The 20,971-nt window shown below is 37.7% G+C and overlaps 1 protein-coding gene across 11 annotated transcripts in view; it reads left to right on the top strand.

The window, feature by feature from the left end:
- Positions 1-20,971, top strand: part of ANKS1B (ankyrin repeat and sterile alpha motif domain containing 1B) — a 447,444-nt gene that overhangs the window by 244,146 nt on the left and 182,327 nt on the right. For 10 of the 11 annotated variants that reach the window (XM_054812812.1, XM_054812811.1, XM_054812807.1 and 7 more), the window contains one exon: positions 1,555-1,661. In XM_054812812.1, coding sequence (XP_054668787.1) covers positions 1,555-1,661 — 107 coding nt within the window. Of the gene's footprint in view, positions 1-1,195; positions 1,662-20,971 lie in introns of those variants that run through there. The other variant, XM_054812813.1, reaches the window with a different exon arrangement.

Raw genomic sequence — 20,971 nt, 5'->3', positions numbered from 1 at the left:
CAGATATCAATAATTTCCTTATGTCTGGAATTAAATTCCTCCTTAGAGATGGTCATTGCTTGAGATTCACAATGGACAAGAAAAACAAAGTAATTAGAGTATTCAATAAATGAAGTTCTACTGGACAGGATTCTTCTTATAATTGTACCCTGAATATACCCATTTTCTGCCTTTTTTGCTAAGTCCTTTGATCCTGTTATGAAAAGCAAAAGTTCAGTAAACATTCCTCTCAGAACAAAGGTATAAAATATTTCCATCTTGAGAGAAATTGTCTCAAAAATGGAACATTGATGGAAAATACATTGTGAGGTACTTGGTTTCTTGTGCAGAAAATAAACTTTGCTTTCATTTGAAATTCATCATCTTTTATTAAATTTTTCCAGATATAGTTGATAAAAAAAAATCCTCTCTAGAAGTCATACAAATCTTATATGTCTGCCTGCTATCATTCTCATTTTTGTAAGAACAGGATATAAACTTAAAATTTTATTTAGTAAAAATATTCTTTTAATTATTCATTTGAAATGGTGACCTTTTCAAGTTGAATTATTATATGTTGGCATGAAGGTTTTCTTGTGTCTTATAATATTTTACGGTTGAAGAAATCATGCAGATAATCTAATTACTTTGACTAAAATTGTTGTGCCGCTTATGTCTTTTGCTGTACTACAGGAGAGAAACTGTGAAATGTATTCATTATCGATTCATTAAAGGGTTTTGCTATTACATAAGCAGAGATGCAGACCACTACCTATCTCATATTAAAAGGGGAAAAGGGAAGGCATAGTAAACCATGCCACAGGCTATGGTTTATGTATTGCATTTCTTAATGTCTTGTGAAACGTAAAAATGTACAACAAACAGATATGTAAAGCGTAACTGGTATGAAGATTCTATTCAGATTTAAGTGCTCTAGGTTGCTTTTGAATCTTGCTATTTTCTGCATTTGTTTTGACTGCTCTCATCATTCAAGATTGACGCTTGGATGGGTGTGTAGGAGGAAGCAGCAGCAGCAGGCTTACAGCTTGCAGACAAAAAAAAAATCTGCCTTATCTGATGGCTATTATTGAAAATGCGAGGTGTAGCCTCGGCTGGGTAATGAAGGGGAGAGAGCGAGGGGGAGCAAGAAGCATGGAGCTGCATACTGATGAGTGTAGGAGTACTTGATAAAAAGAATTCTTGCTGCTGGCAGTGCATTGCTCATTGTGGAGTATTCCAACAATCACATATAACGGAGAACAGCTTAGCTGACAGCTTGATATGCTTTTTTTTTTTTTTCCTACTGTATGACGTACTGGTCTGTAGTAAAGATTAATAACTAAGAAATGTAGAGCTAGGATCAGATCTTACGCTATATACTGCCCTGTAAACTATGTTTTACTTCTGACTTTTCTGCTTGCTGAAAACATTAATCTGTCAAGCTGGCGGGCTCCTTTGATACCAACTTTCCCAGGAACACGATGTGGCAATGCCACCTCTCAGCCCAGGACTACCGCTATTATCCAGTGGATGGTTATTCGTTGCTTAAACGCCTCCCTCTTCACCCTCCTACAGGACCCCGATGCCCTGTCCAGACAGTGGGACAATGGTTGGAAAATATTGGGCTACCTCAGTATGAAAACCACTTGCTGGCTAATGGATTTGACAATGTGCAATTTATGGTAAGAAATCTTCTGTGCATAGCTGTGTATATACACCGTAGCTGCCTTTTTTGTCTGTCTCTTATGTGCTCATAAAAACCTTAGAGCTATTCTGCATTGCACTAGGAAGATCTGTTTAGTGTTTCACTTTTCTATGTCTAGCTAAATTAATATATAAACTGTCCTTGTATAAACTTCCAAATTGTACACGTTACAGAATATTCTAGCCAGAAATATGGTAAAAGAAAATCTGAATATTAAGGTTCTCTCTCCCCCTCATGAACCTTCAGATTAAAAAAGAAAAATGCACAGTGCTTTTAATCCATTGCAGGATTTTCACAGTATGTTAAAGCTGTAAGCACCTCTATCTGCAATACATTATGTTATTACTTTTATTTAAACATTATCATTGTAATAATAATAAATAACATAAAATAAATAACATGCAATGCCATTCTTGCATTGAGAGGTATTTTAATACTAGAAAATCATTTAATGAACTGTATTCCCTCTGCGAGTGATTCTGGATGCCTCAGTTAAATGTTTTTGCATCTTAGATAATCAGGCTGTGGGATTCACTTGTTGAAACTTATGCCCTGTGTGGAAAAGTAATGCATTCCTTTTAATAGTTCCATTTTCATGTTTTAAGTCTAGGCGTTTATCAGGAACATATGAATGAAATAAAATTTTATGTACTTCAGAATTTACACTGTAGCCATGTGGTGTAAAGTAACATAGATCTGTCATGCCCAAACTTTCAATTGAAATTAATATTGACAGTAAAGAGAGAAGCTTACTTCTAAGATTGTTATATAATCACTTTTCTACCTGCTTCAGTATTCCCATTACTTGAACGTCTTGCAAAAATCCTGACCACATTTCTTACAAAGTATCAGAGCTTAAAATATTACTAATCACCCCTTTTTAAAGATATTTTTAGTGACCATGTATATCTTGGAACAGTTCTAACTTTTCATAACTTACACCTGGCATATAAGAAACAGAAGTGAAACAGCCTGAATATTGTGACTATAAAATCATCACATCAGTTGTGTTTTTCCTATTTAATTTCTTTTGCCAACATCATTATATGCCTGTGGGTTGCTGATCAGAAAATAAAGGCACAGATCCCTGCTATTTCCGCATTATAATGGTGTAAAGGTTTCTTACTGGTTTTACATGGCTGCCATGTGATCTTTTGTTTTTATCAGTAAAAATCATTAGAATCTTTACCTTTAAATATTCTTGAAAACAAAGCTGCAAGGGTGTGCTGTCAGCCTAGCAATGTAAAAAAAAAAAAATCCAAAATGCATTTCAAGCTACAGTTTCCCGAACTGTAACCACATATTCTTATATATGTTGTAGCGTTAGTTACATAAGTAGATGATCGTTTAGTCTTAAAGAGATTACAGAGGGAAGTTGTCCACAAGAGGCTGTAGGTGGCATAACAAATGCAGAGGGGTACACCTACAACAGGTAAATGATGAGCACCGGAGAAGCCAAAGAAACTGCCCTGGAGGGCTTTCCAGTTGTCCCCTGGCTCTGGAGGGGCCTGAACCACGTTCTGGGGGAATTTATAAGACTTTCAGTTCCTACGTCTCTTAGTATACTTAGGTAAACATACAAATTATATACGAGATTCTATTATTCAATACGCAAATCAAACTTTTCAGGTATCAGGCAGATTAAGTTATGCCTGCATACTTATGTTTTAGCTAATGTTTTCTGGTCATTTTAATTTAAGCCTTTTCTGAAGTGGTTTGTTTTTAAACAGATATTGCAGGTGAAATACATAATTACTCTTATTATTAGTTGGGGTGGCATGCATATGTGAATGGAAGATTAGACTCATAAATCCAATGATAAGCAAAAAGCTGGAAAATTGCCCAGTAATAAAAAATGTATAATTTCAGTAATTTAATAATTCCTAATTTATTGATTTCACACTGTTCATCAAGCTGTTACATATTTCCATTTTTTGTTTGTACCAGAAATTAAGTAGTTCCCATATTTTACTGGAAATAAAAACGATCAGAAAGCACCATTTATATGTTATTCTTTTGAAGATATCAGTATTATGTAAGGAAAGCCTCTCCTGAAAATTTAAGTGAGGTTTTTTTAAAGTATTTTCCATTCTAGCCAAAATTAAAGAAAAAAAAAATTAAACTGGGAAAGCATATAGGAAAATGAGAGAAGACAGACCTGCTATGCTAAGAGAAAAATTCAGATTACTCCAAACTTAAATGTGTTGTAGCCTTCCTTAATATGAGAGACCTGCTTTTCCTTTATTAAAGTGGTTTACATATTGAGCTATATTTTACAAGCTTATTAAATTAAGTGTTTCAGACAGGTTAGCTACTTTACATTGAACAACTCTAATATTTCAATGCAGTAAAAATTAGTTAGACATATTTGTTCTTTATTCTATACCATATTCCTGCATTTATTTTTCTGGAAGCACATTCTGACCTGCATTTATTCATTCTGTTGCCTAAGCAACAACCATCACACTCCTATTAAGTATCATTTAGTAGTACAGGTCTTACTAGATGCTGAGAACAGGAATATTACAATGATATAATTAATGTCCATGGAATGACATACAACTGAGAACAAATATATCTTATTTATACTACCCTCAACAGCAAAATTCTATTAATTAAATTAGCATTCTAATAAAAAGGTGGGTTTCAGATAAAAAGATTTCACAGTTCATTAGATCATAGAAATTAACTCCTTGTGTTTAGTCCCCCTTGGGCATTAGGAAAGTTATTCACTAGACTATGCTTAGAATTAGGAAGATTTGTTTATGTTACCTGAAGTGTGTGGACTTTTTAGTAAGAAACAGCCTGTTTCCTATTAACTTTATAGTATGAATATTTTTTCCATAGTTCATCAATATATATGTTGAAATAAAAAATAGATTGAAACATAGTAATAAAACATTAGTTGTGTTTTCATGAACTACTTTCTACTTACAGAGTATTTGCACACATAGCAAGTGTCATTCCTACCTACATGCAGGAATGACACTTGCATAGTATTTAGTAGGCCCAAGGCAGATTCAGTCCTAAGACTTGGTTCATGTGTGCTTGTAGGAGTAGAATCATACTTGAATATGTGTGTGTGTATATATATGTAGTCATTATTAACTTTGATAATTTGTTGTGTAATAGGCTGCAGTGTCCTTCAGATGTAAAAATTTGTAGTGACTTTGTGCAGAGATACTCTATATTTGAAGATGCAGATGATACTGCAGTTTCATAACGTAAAAGCTATTTTGCAGTTAAACTAATTCTGAAGTGCAAGAAAACAACTAGATCAGTTGTAAATTGCAGTATATAAACTAGATATAAACAATAAAGAAACCTACTGAATCCATGAGCACCTTTTGATGCATAGGTTCCACGGATGTCCCTGGGACAAGCTATAATCTTTATGAAGACTTGCAGGCCTACACAACTCAGTATGCTGAGGAAAAAAGTTAAAAGTGCAGAAAAACAGATGAAAATATACAAATGTGCGAGGTCACTCGATCCTTGCATGCCGCTTTCTACAACTCTGGAGCTTCATCAAAGACTCCATTCTGGATTCACAGAGATAAAAGCAGTTCAATCAAATCACTGCCCAGTGGGGACTAGTTCTGATTAAGGACTGCATATGACTATCTATTTATAGGTTGTTCTAATCATTTAAGATATTCTGAAATTTCATCACTTGTTTAATATTGCAATTGGATGAAGATAATATCTCTTAAAAAGATTTATAAAACACTGTATGAGAGAAATGGGGACCAGGCAACCAAAATGAGTTAACAGAAAAATATGAAGCATATTATTACATTTTTTTTGACATTCCAAAATATTATTCACTAGTAACAGTTAATAACCTGGATTGGCATTAGACACTAGACTTTCATTGCTGCCGTGAACTTAACAGACATGCACCTCTACCCCTTCAAGTACTTAAATGGCTTGCATTGCCTGAGGATCTAAGTATTCCCTAAGTACGTATTTTTTTTAATTCTCTCTTTTTCACTGTTGGGAAATAGGCATAGAGTGACTGTAGATTGGAATTTAAAACTGCTTATATATTTGAGATAAGAGGCACTAGTTCTTAAAATAGCTACTAACATAATATTTAACACATCAATTCAGTTGCTTAAACATAGCTATCTAGTACCAATTGAGATACTGTAGGAAATCCAGGAGATCCAGACAGGGTTGACACATATTATTGAGGACCAGAGACATCCAAACCCTTCATTGTTAGCAGCTGGAGTCCAAGTGGGATACCACCAAGCATCTCAGATGGCTCTAGAGTCCTGATGCTTATGCATCTGAAAAGAATCTTAAATGTTGTAGGTCACACAGAACTTGTGACATGTCTAGGAACTGAATATAGATGTCTTGAGATTCCACCTAGTATCTTAATTGCATATGCATTTCTTTTCCTTCTAATAATTTTCTGTATTTGTATTCATCCTGTGAACTTAACTGCACAAAATATTTACCTGGTTTCACAGTGCTAGGCATGGACTACCTTCTCAATTCCCCCTAGCTGCCTGTTTTGGATTTAGTTTTGAGTTAAGTTTTGACTTTTCTTTTTCCATTCCTCTCTCTCTTTCCTTCTTTGCTTCTTTTCTTTCATTTTTTACTAGGTCTGGAGATTTTTTTAGTCAGCTGAAGTTTATCTGGAGACTGTCCTTTCTCGGGTGTCATTCCTGGGATTTGCTGTCCTGGAACACCCAGTAATTTTTCTTGCCTTTCATCTCTCTGGAGGATTTTAAACTCTGTATCAAGTATAAAGGACAGAAGCAATTTTATTTCTGTAGAGTGAAATGCACCTGAAAGAAATTCTATGTGTGCACTGGCTCCAAGTCCTGCACTTGTAGAGACCACCACAGCTTTTATCCAAAAATACCTGGTGCAGAGATCAATGATTTGGACATTAGATGAAAGCTGGAGATTGAGTCTGTTTGCCAAAACCTTTCTTAAATTAGCCATGCTGCAGATGATGGAAAAGAGGCCAATGTTTGACAAGGGTTCTAGTCCGTACTGACTTCAGTGACTTTCAGAAACCAACTCCTAATGTGCTTAGAAGAGCGCATCAACCTTTGCAACATCCAGGCTCTGAAATCTCCAGGCCCATAATGGCTAATGCAGAGACTCATCAGGGCAGTCATGTGTCATCTGAAGCATAAGAGCGTTGTCTGTGTGTAGTTTACCCAGAAATGAAGAACTGTTTCAGGCAACCTTAAAACTGGCAGTCAGTGATATGCAGCAAGCCACATTTTTAGCAGAGTAGAAGGAATACAAGTCCCACTGATGCTGGAATAAGCTGTGGTTTAAGATTTTCTATACATTCAGTAAAATCTTAGGATATATGCCTGGAACCACGAGTTTTGATCCCCTCATCTGGACTTCACTTGCAAACCCCAGGACTTGCTTTTAGTTTCATGGCAGATCTACAGAACTTGACACTAAAACTGTGGAGCTCCTGTGAGTGCCAGCGTGGCCCTGGCTTCTTCTCTGAGCAGTGTCTCTTGTCACTCTGCTGTCTTCTGAGTCTTCCTCTCCTTCACCTCAGTAACCCTTTGCAACTGTGGCTCCTGAGGCAGACCAACTCTTCCATTAGTCCAAGTTGGTAGCCAAACATAGAGTGGGGCAGAGTTAAAGTTCAAATACAGACATCTACATGTGTACCAGTCAGTAGATGTTTAGGACTCAGCTCAGTGGCCCACGTATTGGAATCACTAGAGATGCCCGAGACATCTGAGTAGGCCTGGAATATATGATACAGGTTCTCTGGAAACCCCATACCTGTCTGGAGCTTCAGCTGGATTCCAGGCAATGTACATTTGCAAGCACCTCAGATGACTCTAAATTCATATCTGTGGACAACTAGGTGAAGCACCTAATCAGCCATTAAAGCCAATGGAGCATAGAATGCAATTTAGCTGACTGGCTTACTAACTATTAGGGTACTTATTTTAGGATAAATTAAAGTAGATTCATCTGGTCAGATGAATCACTGTCTAGGCTGTCTTGATTTATTTTTTTACTAGGTCTCCTTAAGCTATCATGTAGACACAAAAATTTCAGTGTCTCAATTTGGGCTAGAATCCATCCAGGGTTCACCAAAAAGGAAACACAAAGTATTTTTATTAAAGCTTTTTCTCCTCCCTCAGAACATCTAGCCCTGAGGCTTCAAGATCTTTTTCATCCTAGTAGGGATTCTTACTATAAAACCTGCAAAGTAGAGCTCAGGTGGGTGCCAGAGATGAAGATTGTGCCTGTCATCCTGCAACAGCAGCAGGTCTGACAAATAATCCCATTCCACATGCTCCAGTTAATGTTTCTGTCATGGTATTCCTCAAGCTGGTCGAGAGACAAGCAGGGCTTATTAATGTAGTCCTCAGTATCGCATGTGTAAATAATAGCTTGCACTGTCTTTCTGTCTTGAGATCTCAGACCATTCTTCATCATCCTGTGTGAGTGCACGCAGATCAGGAGAGGCAGTGCTCATTCCCCAGGGGAAAGGGATTTTAGAGGAATCTCCTTCATGTTTATATATCTATATATGTAGTGTGTGTGTGTAAAACACAGGGTGGTGACTGATCCTGGAGTTGACAAAGTACTTTATGAAAATTTTGGCAATAGCAATTGCTCAACAGAGGAAAGAAAAACAGGACAGAATTTTTGTGTATTTCACTTGCACAATTGATTCATAAGGAACGCATTTCCAAACAGACTGTTGACTTCATTCAGGCATCATGGGTATGGTGGATTCGTTGAGAGTCAGAGGGAGTATGTTTTCGTCTAAACCTGTCTCGATAGTTTAATCTTGAAGATATAATCAGGAATGGGTCCATCTGTCTGTCTGCTAAGTACTGCTAAGTTAACCTTTAGGTGAGGGTTTCTCTGGTTGTTCTGGAATATTTGGCCATCTCTATTTAAATTTTGTTCCACATAAGGTTGTACATACAAGACACACAGGCAGGCTTCAGGCTGTACACTTGGTAGACAATCCAGGTGCCAGTATATGTGGTGGAATGCCCTTCCACTCACCTCTGCCATTCAGGTTAGTGACATCCAGTGTATATGCACCTCTTTGGAAAGAGGGAACAGAGGGCCAAATCCAGACTTTGAAAGCCATTGCATGTAGAGTGGCCACTAAAAATGAAACTATTGCATGGTATAAGTATCATACTTGGGGACTGGAATTACTCCCATCTGTTCTAACAATATGTTAAATGTTAACGTGAAATGTTGTGCTTGAGCTAAAAGCCCGCCTAGTGCAGAGACTGGCCTTCATCTCAGTGTACAAACACTGATGAACTGTATTCTGAGACTACATATGTGAGGAATTGTTTATTGGCCCTAAATGCAAGTTTATGAGAAACAAGTAGCAGATATTTCATCTGAGTTAGGTTGATAAAGCAGGTGAAAATTCTAATAATGATATAACAAAGCATGACATTTTAATTGATAAGAGCTAATGTATTAGCTAATGCTAATACAGTGTTCTTGCTATGTATTCATTTAAGGCCAAAACCTTCCAGCTGATTTTGTTACCAAAAGAGGACAATATTAAATCTTCAAGAATTAGAAATTTTTGTGTATAGGATGATGTGTGTAATGCTATTCTTCATAACTTATGAAAGATGTGGAAAACATGACAATATGTATTAAAAGTAACAGAAAGTTTAGAGGTCAAGAGAGGCAGAAAGTCTAAGAGTTTTTACTCTTCAGAGTGGAAAACTGAAGATTCAAAGAACAATCCTTTTATAATTGTATTTACATTGTAGGTAAATAATGGAAAGCTTTGCAATGGAAGGCGATGGTAGAGTTAAAACCAGTGGCCAGTATGTAATAACAAGTTACAGCTTATTCTTAGTTTTTTCATCTGGGAATATTTCTTAATAAAAACAAACAAGCACGCAAACAAACAATAAAAGGAATTTTGAAAGGAACACAATATACAGTTGTGTATGTTACAGTTTTAGAACAATATTGTCCAACAAGAAACTATTAAATGGAATGTGGACCAACAGGTAAATTAATCTCAAGCAATGACAGACTTCCCTGCCTAAATTGAAGATGTTTGAAGGACACAGCAGTACAGAGGAGCTTGATTACAGATAATTACATTGTGGGATTCTGAAGGAATTATCAGGTAAAGATTAATGGGTACTAACAGATAAATGGAAATAAGCATAAGATTCTTGGACATGTTATCCTTTATGAAGGAAGACTGGGTGATGTAAGGAAAGCTCAGGCAGTTATATGAACAAGTGTTAATGCAGATGAATAAAACTGAAACATTCTAAAATAAAGAAAAGAGAGACTACATAACAAAATAATAGGTAAATAACCAAAATACAGTAAGGAAAACATTAGGAGGTAAAATGACATTTCATTAACTATGTGAGTAGTATCCATTCAGAAAAAGTTTTATCAATATCCTGTAGCTAAAAGGAATATTAAGAAAGTTATGACCACTGCTAGAAGTCAGATAAGAGTCATTTTAGCTTTAGCATAAAGAACAAAGTATGAGAATTAATGAAATAGTGTTACATGAAGACCACTGAGATACTAGACAGAGAGGGAGAGAAAGAGAGAGCGAGCGATCACACTGCAAGCAGATAAAAGAGTACTTGGTTAATTAAAATATCTGAATCATCTAGGTTAGGTGATGTTTGATGAAGAGTCTTAAGAAGCTGAAGATGAAATACTAGATACTTTAGTAATCATCTCTGAGAACTCCTGGAGAACGAATGAATTATTAGAGGACAAATAAAATACAAATACAGTACCAATATATATTTCAGATCACAGGATTCATCCTCAGTGTAGATTTCCAGACTCCTGACCTCTTTGTCATTAACCTTTCACCATACAATTAATGCCTTATTTAAGAAGGAAATGGATGATGATGTTATTAGCAAGAGATAGTTACTGTCATCAGTACCGAGTCTGGTGGGGAGAAAACGGGGAAGTGAGCAGAATGTTGCAATGGGATGTCATGGGAAGGGAATAAAGCGAAATGAAGTAACTGTGCAGTTGGGAGATGAAGAAAATTTTTAAGGGAAATCAGTAAAGAAACAGATGTATTGCACAATGCATTGTGCCTCTCCTCACGTAGATGAGATGCTTTCCTACCATCAAAAATAATTAAAATTCCAACAAGGGAGACAAGATTAATTTTGCTGGTAAAACTACAGATACCTTTTAAAAGCTGTTCTAGAATATGATGTACCAGAATTGCCATGCAAGCAAGCCATTCCTGCTATAGAGTTTGCCTGCCTGCTTCTAAATTTCCTGGGCACCTAAACTTTCTCTCTTTCAATTTAGAGATCTTCCATTTTCCCACACATTAGTGAAAATGTTTCCTTCTCCCATACCCCATGCCCAGATATTTTTTATGGTACCAACACCCCAGCATCAATTTTAACCTTTTTAATGACAGAAGCAATGAAACCTGTGAAGCCTTTATCAACATGCTGTCCAGTCTGCCTGCCCTTCACAATGTGCCGTCTGTTCTGCCTATTCACACACACGCTTGCGCATACATGTTACACAAAAAGGTGATTCACTAAGGTGAATAATTCCACATGCTAGGAAATAAAGAACTGGAGAGTTAATACCTCTGCAACTTCAGTTCATCCCTCACATTCATATGCCTTATGATATAGTCTTCAATGACAGGTTTCTCTACTAATTTTTTCCCTCAAAAATCCTTCCTCATTCAGTGTACTGAGATTCGAATATGCTCAAGCACACATTTCAAAGAACTAGCAGTTAAAACCAAAATTTGTTTTTATTTTTCTAACGTTGCATTGCTTAATGATTTTACAACCTTAGCCTAATGGTTGTTTAAAACAATTATGAAACCCCCCAAACTGCCTTCTCTTCTCATTCAGCAGTGATTTACACTTGTCTAGTATTGTTCATCTGGAACATTAGAATTGTGTTATCACTCTAAAGTACTTATACTTCCAAACATGCTTCTCATTTGCACTTGCGTTTTGGAAACTGGGTTATAAAGAGTTAGAAAAGATAGAAGGATAACACTTCACATGATACCTTTAGACAATTAAAAATGAATATATTCAGTTAGAAACACTTTTGTCATGATTTTTCAGAAGCTGAGCACTGTGCATCGGAGGTCATCTCCAAAAACTTTGGCCGAGTGTTTTACATGGATCTAAGCACAGGTTCAGTTCTAAGAAAGTTTTATGTTCTTGACTTGCAATGGGAAAAATGATATATTCTTCAACTGCTGAAAGTAAGGTAAAGGCTCAGTGCAGACAAAGCAAACTGCTTTGTCTTAACTATGATTTTAGTCCACAGAAGCATAATTGATTGAGTTAACAACAAGCTTTTATTCATCGTAAATACCAGGTCACACAATTAAATTCACACCTGGTCTCTGGTCATCTTAGTCCACTCCTGATCGAAATACATTTTCAGGAAAGCAAGTAATACAAATGCTGCTTTACTCCCCAACTGATTTACTTCTGTAGACTTTAAAACACTACATTGAACATTTCAAACATTTTATTCATGATGGAATGTATTAAATTCTGTATCTTTTGCTGTCCCTCATTAAGCTCCAATTACTGTGCATATGGGATAAAATCTCCATGCAACAATACACTGTATTTGCTTTAGATTGGCTGGTACTGATGAAACTGATAGTGTATGCACTTGTACATACCACCCATGCCTTAACTGAAATCTCATGTTTCAGATGTTTATTAGTATTAACTTATGCAGTATTTTATTGAATTACTGGAAACTGAATGATTTAATAGTGTTGTTGATGGGAACCACAATGGGTTAAATTTGCGAGATGTATCATGCCTGCTTTAGGTTTGTGTTGAAAGTCTTTGACTGTATAATAATTCTTTGAATTTTTTTTTGATCCAAAGACCAGATCTAGATAGAAGTTTTGAAATATAAAAGCCAAAGTATTTGCCCAAGTGGCAGATGTGGAGGGGTAAGGGTACTGTGGATACAAGTGCTATCAGTCAGTTTAAATATTAAAAACTGGAATACCACAAATAAAAGTATGCTAGATAAACCCCTATCAAATGACCTTTCTGATATAAATCCTAAACAGTATTTTCTCTGACTGCCTAGTTAGAAGCCATGAATATGTAGAGTGGCCCTCTGTGCACAATCCCCCTTTGCAATTAGGAAGAAGTGGGAAAAATCTGCATCTTAGGCACTGGAACCTTACAGCTCACACTAAAAACAAATATATGTGCAGCTGGTAACAGCTCTTAAAATCTCTGAAATGATTGATAGCTTCTATTCTTCAGCAGCCACACTATTTAACAGGTTTTTCACTGCTTCAGGTATGGTCTCTCTAAACAGCTCCCCTTTTAATCACACAGAAAGCCCACTTCTTGAAGTTAAGATGGCGTTTATAAAGAAATAATAGTTCTTAGCTGCTATGCTGTATTAGGATAAAAGATTGCACAATACTGAATTGGTTTTTAGCCTTGATCCATTTTTAAATATAGTATGAATATTATAGTTCTGTTAGCTTCTCTGAACTCCCTAGGCATCCCTCTTGTTGCCAGAAAGGAATTATAAATTGACAGTGGAAGTTATTTTATTTCATTTTCCATCTCTCTTGGAATTTGGAAATGTGTCTATTCTGTCCATGAACTTTTTATTTCCTGACGTTCTGATTTTTTAAGTACTTGTTTTATTGCCTGTAGAAATAGTAGATCTTCACTTTCTGCCCAGAAAAATAACTTTATGCAGCAAGAGTGGAATATTGTGCCATAAGAACCCAGATACAGACAAATCTTCGGTTCCCTGTAATATCAGGCTTTCTGTCAGCAAATTCTGGTGTTCCTGCTTGTTCGGTTTGATTTCTCTCTGACTCTTAACTCTGCTATATATATAAAAGCATCTTGCTTCATGTATATATTTGTTTAAAGAGCGTGCTGATATCCTTCTTTCTTGAACAACAAAAAAAGAAGACTCGGGAAAAGAGAATAAAGAATACACTTTCTAGCATATGCAGAAACAGCCTTGTCTGCGGAGAATGCATAGGACAATATATCTAAGGGTCTTTTCTGAGATCAGCCTTTGATTTGGGTTATGAATTTGGAGAAGACACTTCTCTATTCCCTTAATTATCTGGCTAGGAAATTACTTAATATTGCTGGCCCACACATATGATATCAAGAGAGGATCCTGGGACAGAAATATCTGTATATTAAGAGCTATCTTGTGGCCAGTTATCTGCTTGCGTCTGTCCTTTGATAGTACAGGTTTCTAAGTACCTGCAGTTAGAAAGCACAATTTCTCAGGAGGGAGCCAGAGGTAACCAGATCACCTGAGGAATCTCACTGAGTACCTTCAGTTAAGTTCTGAATAAATTCATTGGACTCAAGCTAAAAATAATGTAGGAAAACAAAACAAGTATTTAATAATTACTAATATTTTTATGCTCCAAACAAAATGAGTCAGGAACATTTTCTGTGTATGAGCTAGCTGTATGAAATTTGTCATTACTTTAGTCTTGCATTCATGTATTTTATTGCCTCTATAAGCCAGACTCATGGAGGAAATTGTTTCTTAACATCCCTCTTGTCTCTTCTGGAGCTACCCACGTACCACTCTTCATTTCTCTTTATTTCTGAGATTCTTTGTGTCTGACCCTCTCCCCTAAAATATATTTATGTGCCTGAGCTCTCTCCCTGCCACATTATCCCTGCCGGCTGAACTGTTCTTGTGCTCCCCATCTCCCCCTTTTCTCCATTTCCTCTTTCCTCAGTAGAAATTACTGTGTGTCTGTTTTGTCTCCAAATCAAAGGAAGGAAGGAAGAAAGGAGAGAGGGAGAGAAGAAGAGGAAGAAAGAAGGGGAATGAAAGAAAACAGAGGGGGATGAAGGATATCTGCTTCACATCTAAGTTCTTTTACTGACTTAAAACATTTTAGGAAGTCATGTACAAAAGAAGAGGGACATTTAACTGGATGGTTTTCACAGACATGTTCTTGTCACTCTTTGGGAGATAGCTCTGGCCCAACAGCGCTGGTGCCGAGTGAGAGCAAGTTTGCTTGGCTGGGCTGAAGCTGACTCCTTGCAGAAAGCTGGCTGTGCTCTCCAGTGTGCTTTGTAGTACCATATTATTAAGATTTTTTCCATTTTCCAAGGTATCTCAGGCTTCTGATTTACCTGGATGTCTAGCTAAAAATTGTGACAAGCTTTTCTGATAAAACTATTGCACTGAAAGCCCTTTGGTACACATGTGCAAGGGAAGGAGCAGAATTTGGATTTTCTGAAATGTGAGTGCTCACAGCTAAAACTGAATTTGACTACAGTTGTCCTTTAAATACATATGTAGATAGATACTAAGTACTCATTGAAATGGAAGAAAACATTACCTGCATTTAGGCACTGAGAACTAATAGATTTAATTTTTTTTTAATTCTGGTCTTATTTAGTCCTTTTTAAATTCTTTATCTGTATAATGGGTATAAAAATACCACCTTGTTTTGAAGGAGTCTTATAAAATGTATTAATTCCTGTTTTGGAGTTGTCTAATATTATTTCAATGAATGTCTAAAAAAAGTCTGAAGAAAGTGAGTCATTCTTACGGGTGCGGTCTTCAATGGAAAACTATATATAAGACATGGACCCGCACAGAGAATGATAAAGGCTAAAAAAAGAAATATCAGCTTTCTTATTTTGTAAGTACCATCCATCCCCCTGCACTGAATTAATGGATTATTCATAAATATAATTATACTGCATGTGTGATGTCATGTAGAATATGTATCCTGGGGTGAAGGGTGGTAAGCCAGTGTTGAACAGTCTTCATTCTGGTATTTTGTAGCTTTGTGACTTTGCAACATTCCTTTAATGTGTACTGGGGATCAGCAGCTCTTCTTTTGTCTGTTTTATTCAGTGCAGTAACTTTTCCTTTTAAGAAAGTGTACTGAAATACAGAAATTATATCAAATGAAGTTACAGTCTCCCGCAATCTTGTGTCACTAGATCAGGAGCACACAGTTTTATTATCTGATTTGTTGGTAGTGCTGGTCTGGTTTGGACCTAATGTTAGAGGCAGAAGGGGCCAGTGAGACTCACAAGTGTTCATCAGGACCATGAGGAGCATTTATTTATCATAAGGAAAATTTAAATTAGAAAAAGCTTGCTAACAAAGAAATCTGCAAAGCATCAGTAAAAGACCTCCTCAAATTTGGATAGGGGGAGGCCCCAAAGACTCCCTAAACATTAGTTGTCGAATGCAGCATCCTTATATTGGAAGTGGAGTGGTGGAAACGCTCATCACAGTAGCATCAGGAAGGAGGGTGCCATATGAGGTAGACTGACTTGCATGAAGGTTTCCTGTGACTGAGGGAAATGAAGAACTAGTGTCAGACTGCTGGACTCTGACAGTAGACATCCCCACATACGTACTTGGAAAATCAGCTGCGTAGGCAACATTGCAGAATCCTTCCACACTGTTTTGGGACTGGATCAGTCTACATATGGGTAATACTACCCTAAGAATATATCAAGCTGTCCTCTCATTAATTTTGAACATGTTAACTCAGATTTTTAAGAAAATGCAGAATGTCTATGGGAAGAATAATCAGCCCCTCAGATAAATAGCAGAACAAGTTTACCTTTACATAGCAGATTCTTGAAACGAAATACCATTTGCTAGGCAGGAAGAATAGTACAAAGGGCGATATCAAGATGCTAGGACTGTCTGTATGAGACTAATATGTGACTTTAAGCTTCACAGCTAGTACTTGCTTTGGCTGGAGGCAAGCTACATAGTTCAATTTCTGAGAACAGACTTCTTCAAATGCATGGATTTTTTTCTTATATTCACTGGTAATAAAAGATTATGCTTGTCATTACATATGCAAGTAACTTATGGATTGGTAAAAAAAATGTCATGTTGTGTATTTGTAACTTCTAACAACGCAGTTATGAGTAGAAAACAGAACTACGGTAGTCACTAATTACTGCTTTTGTGTTGTATCTGAGATAAACAATACAAGAATATTTGCAAAAGAGTGAAAAATGTGTTTACAAAGCAGAGAGTGTGAGCAGAAAGAAAGGTCACAGTATTTGAGTTATATCTGAATACAATATGTGGATTGGGAATAAGTTGCACAGGGAGAAAAAGCAGATATGAAGGGGGGAAGGGAACAGAAAGTAGACAGCTTACTATTTGGCTCGCACAGCCAGAAATCTGATTTTGCGTTTGTTTATTTATTGAATGTGTTTGTTTATTTTTACATTTCAGAATTATAAATGTTATTGTTCAATGGCAAAACACTTTAAAAATTGTGGGCAAACTATTTTGATGCCTATCGTAATTAGTATTTTACATAGGATCCAGTCAATAGCTACATGGGTTTTTTAATAGGTTCTGGGTGACAGTAGCTGTATTATTGGTAACATAGCTAGACCATGCTACTTGAAATGCCACTGTTTAATATTCAAAATATGTTGTCATGAATTGACAAGGAAATATTAAGGAATGCAGTGATCAGGGAATCATTCCAGAGTGCACTTTTTACTTATCAGTTGCTACCCAGTTGTTTTGCAAAATGGAACCTTTAATTTTTAGATAAAGTTAGCATAAGTGGAATGTCTTTCCCTCATTCTTTGGACTCCTTGTCCAGTTACACCTTGTTCCAGTGTTTCTGGGATAAGTAAAGGACAGAGAGTGAAATATCCCCTTTACTCATAGAAAGGATTCCAGCCAGGGGCCTTGACAGGCTTGAGGAGTGGGCCCATGGAAACCTGATGAAGTTCCACAAGGCCAAGTGTAAGTTCCTGCACCTGGGTCAGGGCAATCCCCAATGTCAGTACAGACTGGGGGATGAACTGATTGAGAGCAGCCCTGCAGAGAAGGACTTGGGGATACTGATGAATGAAAAACTGAATATGAGCCAGCAACATGCACTTGCAGCCCAGAAAGCCAATGCTATCTCAGGCTGCATCAGAAGTGTGACCAGCAGGTCAAGGGAGGTGATTCTGCCCCCATACTCCGCTCTTGTGAGATCCCACCTGGAATTCTGGGCCCAGCTCTGGTATTCCCAGTACAAGAAAGACATGGAACTGTTGGGACGAGTCCAGAGGAGGGCCATGAAGATGATCAGAGGGCTGGAGCACCTCTGCTATGAGGAGAGGCTGAGAGAGTTGGGGTTGTTCAGCCTGGAGAAGAGAAGGTTCCAGGGAGACGTTATTACAGCCTTCCAATATATAAAGGGGGCTTATAGGAAAGATGAAGAGAGACTTTTTACCAAGGTCTGTTATGACAGGACAAGGGACAATGTTTTTAAACTGAAAGAGAGTAGATTCAGATTGGACATAAGGAAGTACCTTTCTTATGATAAGGGTGGTGGTACACTGGAACAGGTTGCCCAGAGGACTTGTAGATGCCCCATCCCTGGAAGTGTTCAAAGTCAGGTTGAATGGGGTTTTGAGTAAGATGAAAGATGTCCCTGCCTGTGGCAGAGTCTGGACCAGACGATCTTTGAAGATCCCTTCTGACCCAGACCATTCTGTGATTCTGATTCTGTGATTCTAAGTATCCTTTCTTCCATGCACTCTACAAGTTTGGGCCTGTCATCATAGCACAGTTTTGAAGGGGCTGCTCTTATTTTGATTCTTGTGGAATATATCATCCCAAAGTTAATTTGTAAGAAAGTTGGTCCAGGGCTTCAGCCCTCTGTGCCACACATAAAAAGAAAGAAGCTTTGCAGTGCTGGGATGATTTGCTGCAATCTGGAAAAGAGATGGTAAATCAACTTCTTCCAAATGCTAAAGAGCAGCTGAGCCTTATGTATCCGTTGAAATCTATGGTGGATTTGTATTTAGCAAAATCAGGTCTTCTGCCTGCTATATATCCAGTCTCTAGTGGAGCTAAATGCCCATATGCTTAACTTTAAATTAGTGCAAAGATGAGAGTGAAAAAATTATATAAGACAAATTATTTATAGATTTTGCTTTTCTGGGCAGTTTGGCCAGTAGCAGAGACACTGAACCATAGAGTTAGAGACACCTTTGATCTCACCTAGTATGGTCATACTGATGATTCTTGAGAACTACAGCTGCAATTCAGATTCTCTAGCATGTTTCTGAGGAGCAGTGTCTGCTTGGTGCTGAACATAGACTTCATGGTGCAAACCAGATGTTCCTGAAGTTCCTACATGTGAAGCAAAATGCATTCTGTATGATGCTGTAGTCCACGCATGACACGTGGGATGACCATCCAGTGGAACAATAATTAATCCTCCTTTATGAGAATAGGGAAATGCATCTCCCAAATCGTTACCGGAGAACAATAGCACCGTGTAGTGACATAAAGCGCATGGGATCACATCACAGTGATCTGCTGGTTGCCGTGGTGACGGGAGTGGGCCCGCAAAGCCAGCCGCCCGGCTGCTGAATTGGAAGGGATAAGAAAAACACAGCCCACTTCCCATGCAAAATGAATTACAAGAACAAGCAAAGGAAGAAAAGAAAATTGTCAACCATTACTCAAATGTTCTCATATTTTTAGAAAGGGTTTGAAGAAAATGGAGGCCATCTCTGCTTACTTCTTGAACTTCAGGGACCTGGCTAGTAATATCTCTGTACATACCATGCAAATAAATCATAACGGTTTGTATAGGAAAAATCATGTAACAGAAATCTCATCTGTGTGCAGTGGGAGACGACAATACCTTATTCAATCCTGCTCTTCGTTATTCCTCCCTTAGCAAACAAAATCTGTAGGAATACATTAAAATGGGTCTCATCATAACGACTGTGTTTAGCAGGCAAGCCTGACTGCATGTTTTCCTTGCACCCTTTTAATTTTCACTTAGAGAAAGTTAGTATATTCCAGTTCCTTATTAGCTTACAAGCCCTCTTTACCTTTTACCCTTGCTTCACCACTACAGATCCAAAGCAGCATGGTGGAACGTGAAACACATTAAAACATAGCAAATCAGTGATGCATAGAAAACGCCATTAATTTTCCAGTATTTCTCATTTGGGGGAGCTGCTTCATATATCATTATATTTAGTAATCTAACATTAAACACAACAGCAAGTTCAGTTGACCTAACAGCCTCCAATTACTAGGACAGCTAGGTCCTAAAAATGGTTTGGGCACCTGAAAGTTGGGCAGTGCCTTCATTTTGCAGTGCACAGAGTGGACTTCACACAGCCAGGTGAGGCCTCCAAGGCCATATTAAAAATGCAATTAGCTGCAGCAATGGTGAGCATTGCCACACTTGACTTTACAGTTCCTGTCTCTAGGAGCAGGATCCCTACAATTTAATTAGGCACACAAGACCCTCCATAACTTAATAGGAAGAGAAAGGCACTTAAGAAAGGTGTTTGCAATGCTAAGCAGAGGAAGCCAGTAGAGTACTCCAAAGCAGGAGTTATATTTGAAAATTTTGCCTCCCTTTGCAGCCCTGCATTAGACACCATTTGGAGGCTGGATTTCCCGTGCTGGTCCCTGGATCTTGACATCCAAGTCATCCCTTTGGATGAGGACAGCTGGCTCACTGTTTCCTTTCAAATTACAATATGAACCAGAAGTCTGAGTCTGTAGCTCAGAAGTTTGGATACTTGGTTGAAAGAAATAGAAAGTCCTGAATTTTTAGCTTTTTCTCTGCTTTTTTATATTTGACAGTCACTGGGTGTAAACCAGAAACATTTCTAGCAACAGCACAAGAAGATTGGCCACAGCCAGCTGTCACTCATCTAAAGCATAATATTCCTCTCTGGCTTACTGACTAAACTTCACAGCAATTTAGTTTCAGCAGGACCAGTGAACGATTCCTCCTGAATGCCCTTTCCTATCAGTCATTGCATAGCTTCCTCTCTTTTTAGGAAATTCAAGTTTGAGAAGGACATGTGAATCTGATCTCCCGCCTTCCACATGAATCCTCTAATGGCTTGGCTGTGCTATAAGCAAGAAAGATAAAGCAATTCTTCCTCCTTCCATCACATTTGTAAGAAAGAGCAGCTGCCAGTTCACACTGTGCTCCTGTGTTTCTGCCTTGGGCATGCTCTGAGACTTCCTACGAGATCAAGCTCTGAAGGCATCTAAGAGGAGGACCTACTTTCTAGACACACTTGAAGGTCTGACATAGTTTCCAAGCTTCTCCGTCTGCTCAGAATGGAGAGCTTGAACACCCGGCAGCCCAAAGGTAAAGCTGCTGGTGTGAGCGGGATTCAGCTGCAGTCAGGAAACGAACAAGTGCTTCCAAGACCTCAGTCCTAACTTTAGGGCGTGTGTGAGGGCTTAAGTATTTTCTTGAGCGTGTGTTTTCCT

The sequence above is a fragment of the Grus americana genome, chromosome 1 (genome assembly GCF_028858705.1).
Source record: "Grus americana isolate bGruAme1 chromosome 1, bGruAme1.mat, whole genome shotgun sequence".
NCBI lineage: Eukaryota > Metazoa > Chordata > Aves > Gruiformes > Gruidae > Grus > Grus americana.
Note: the sequence above shows the minus strand (reverse complement) of the source record. Positions and strands in the feature narration are given on the sequence as shown.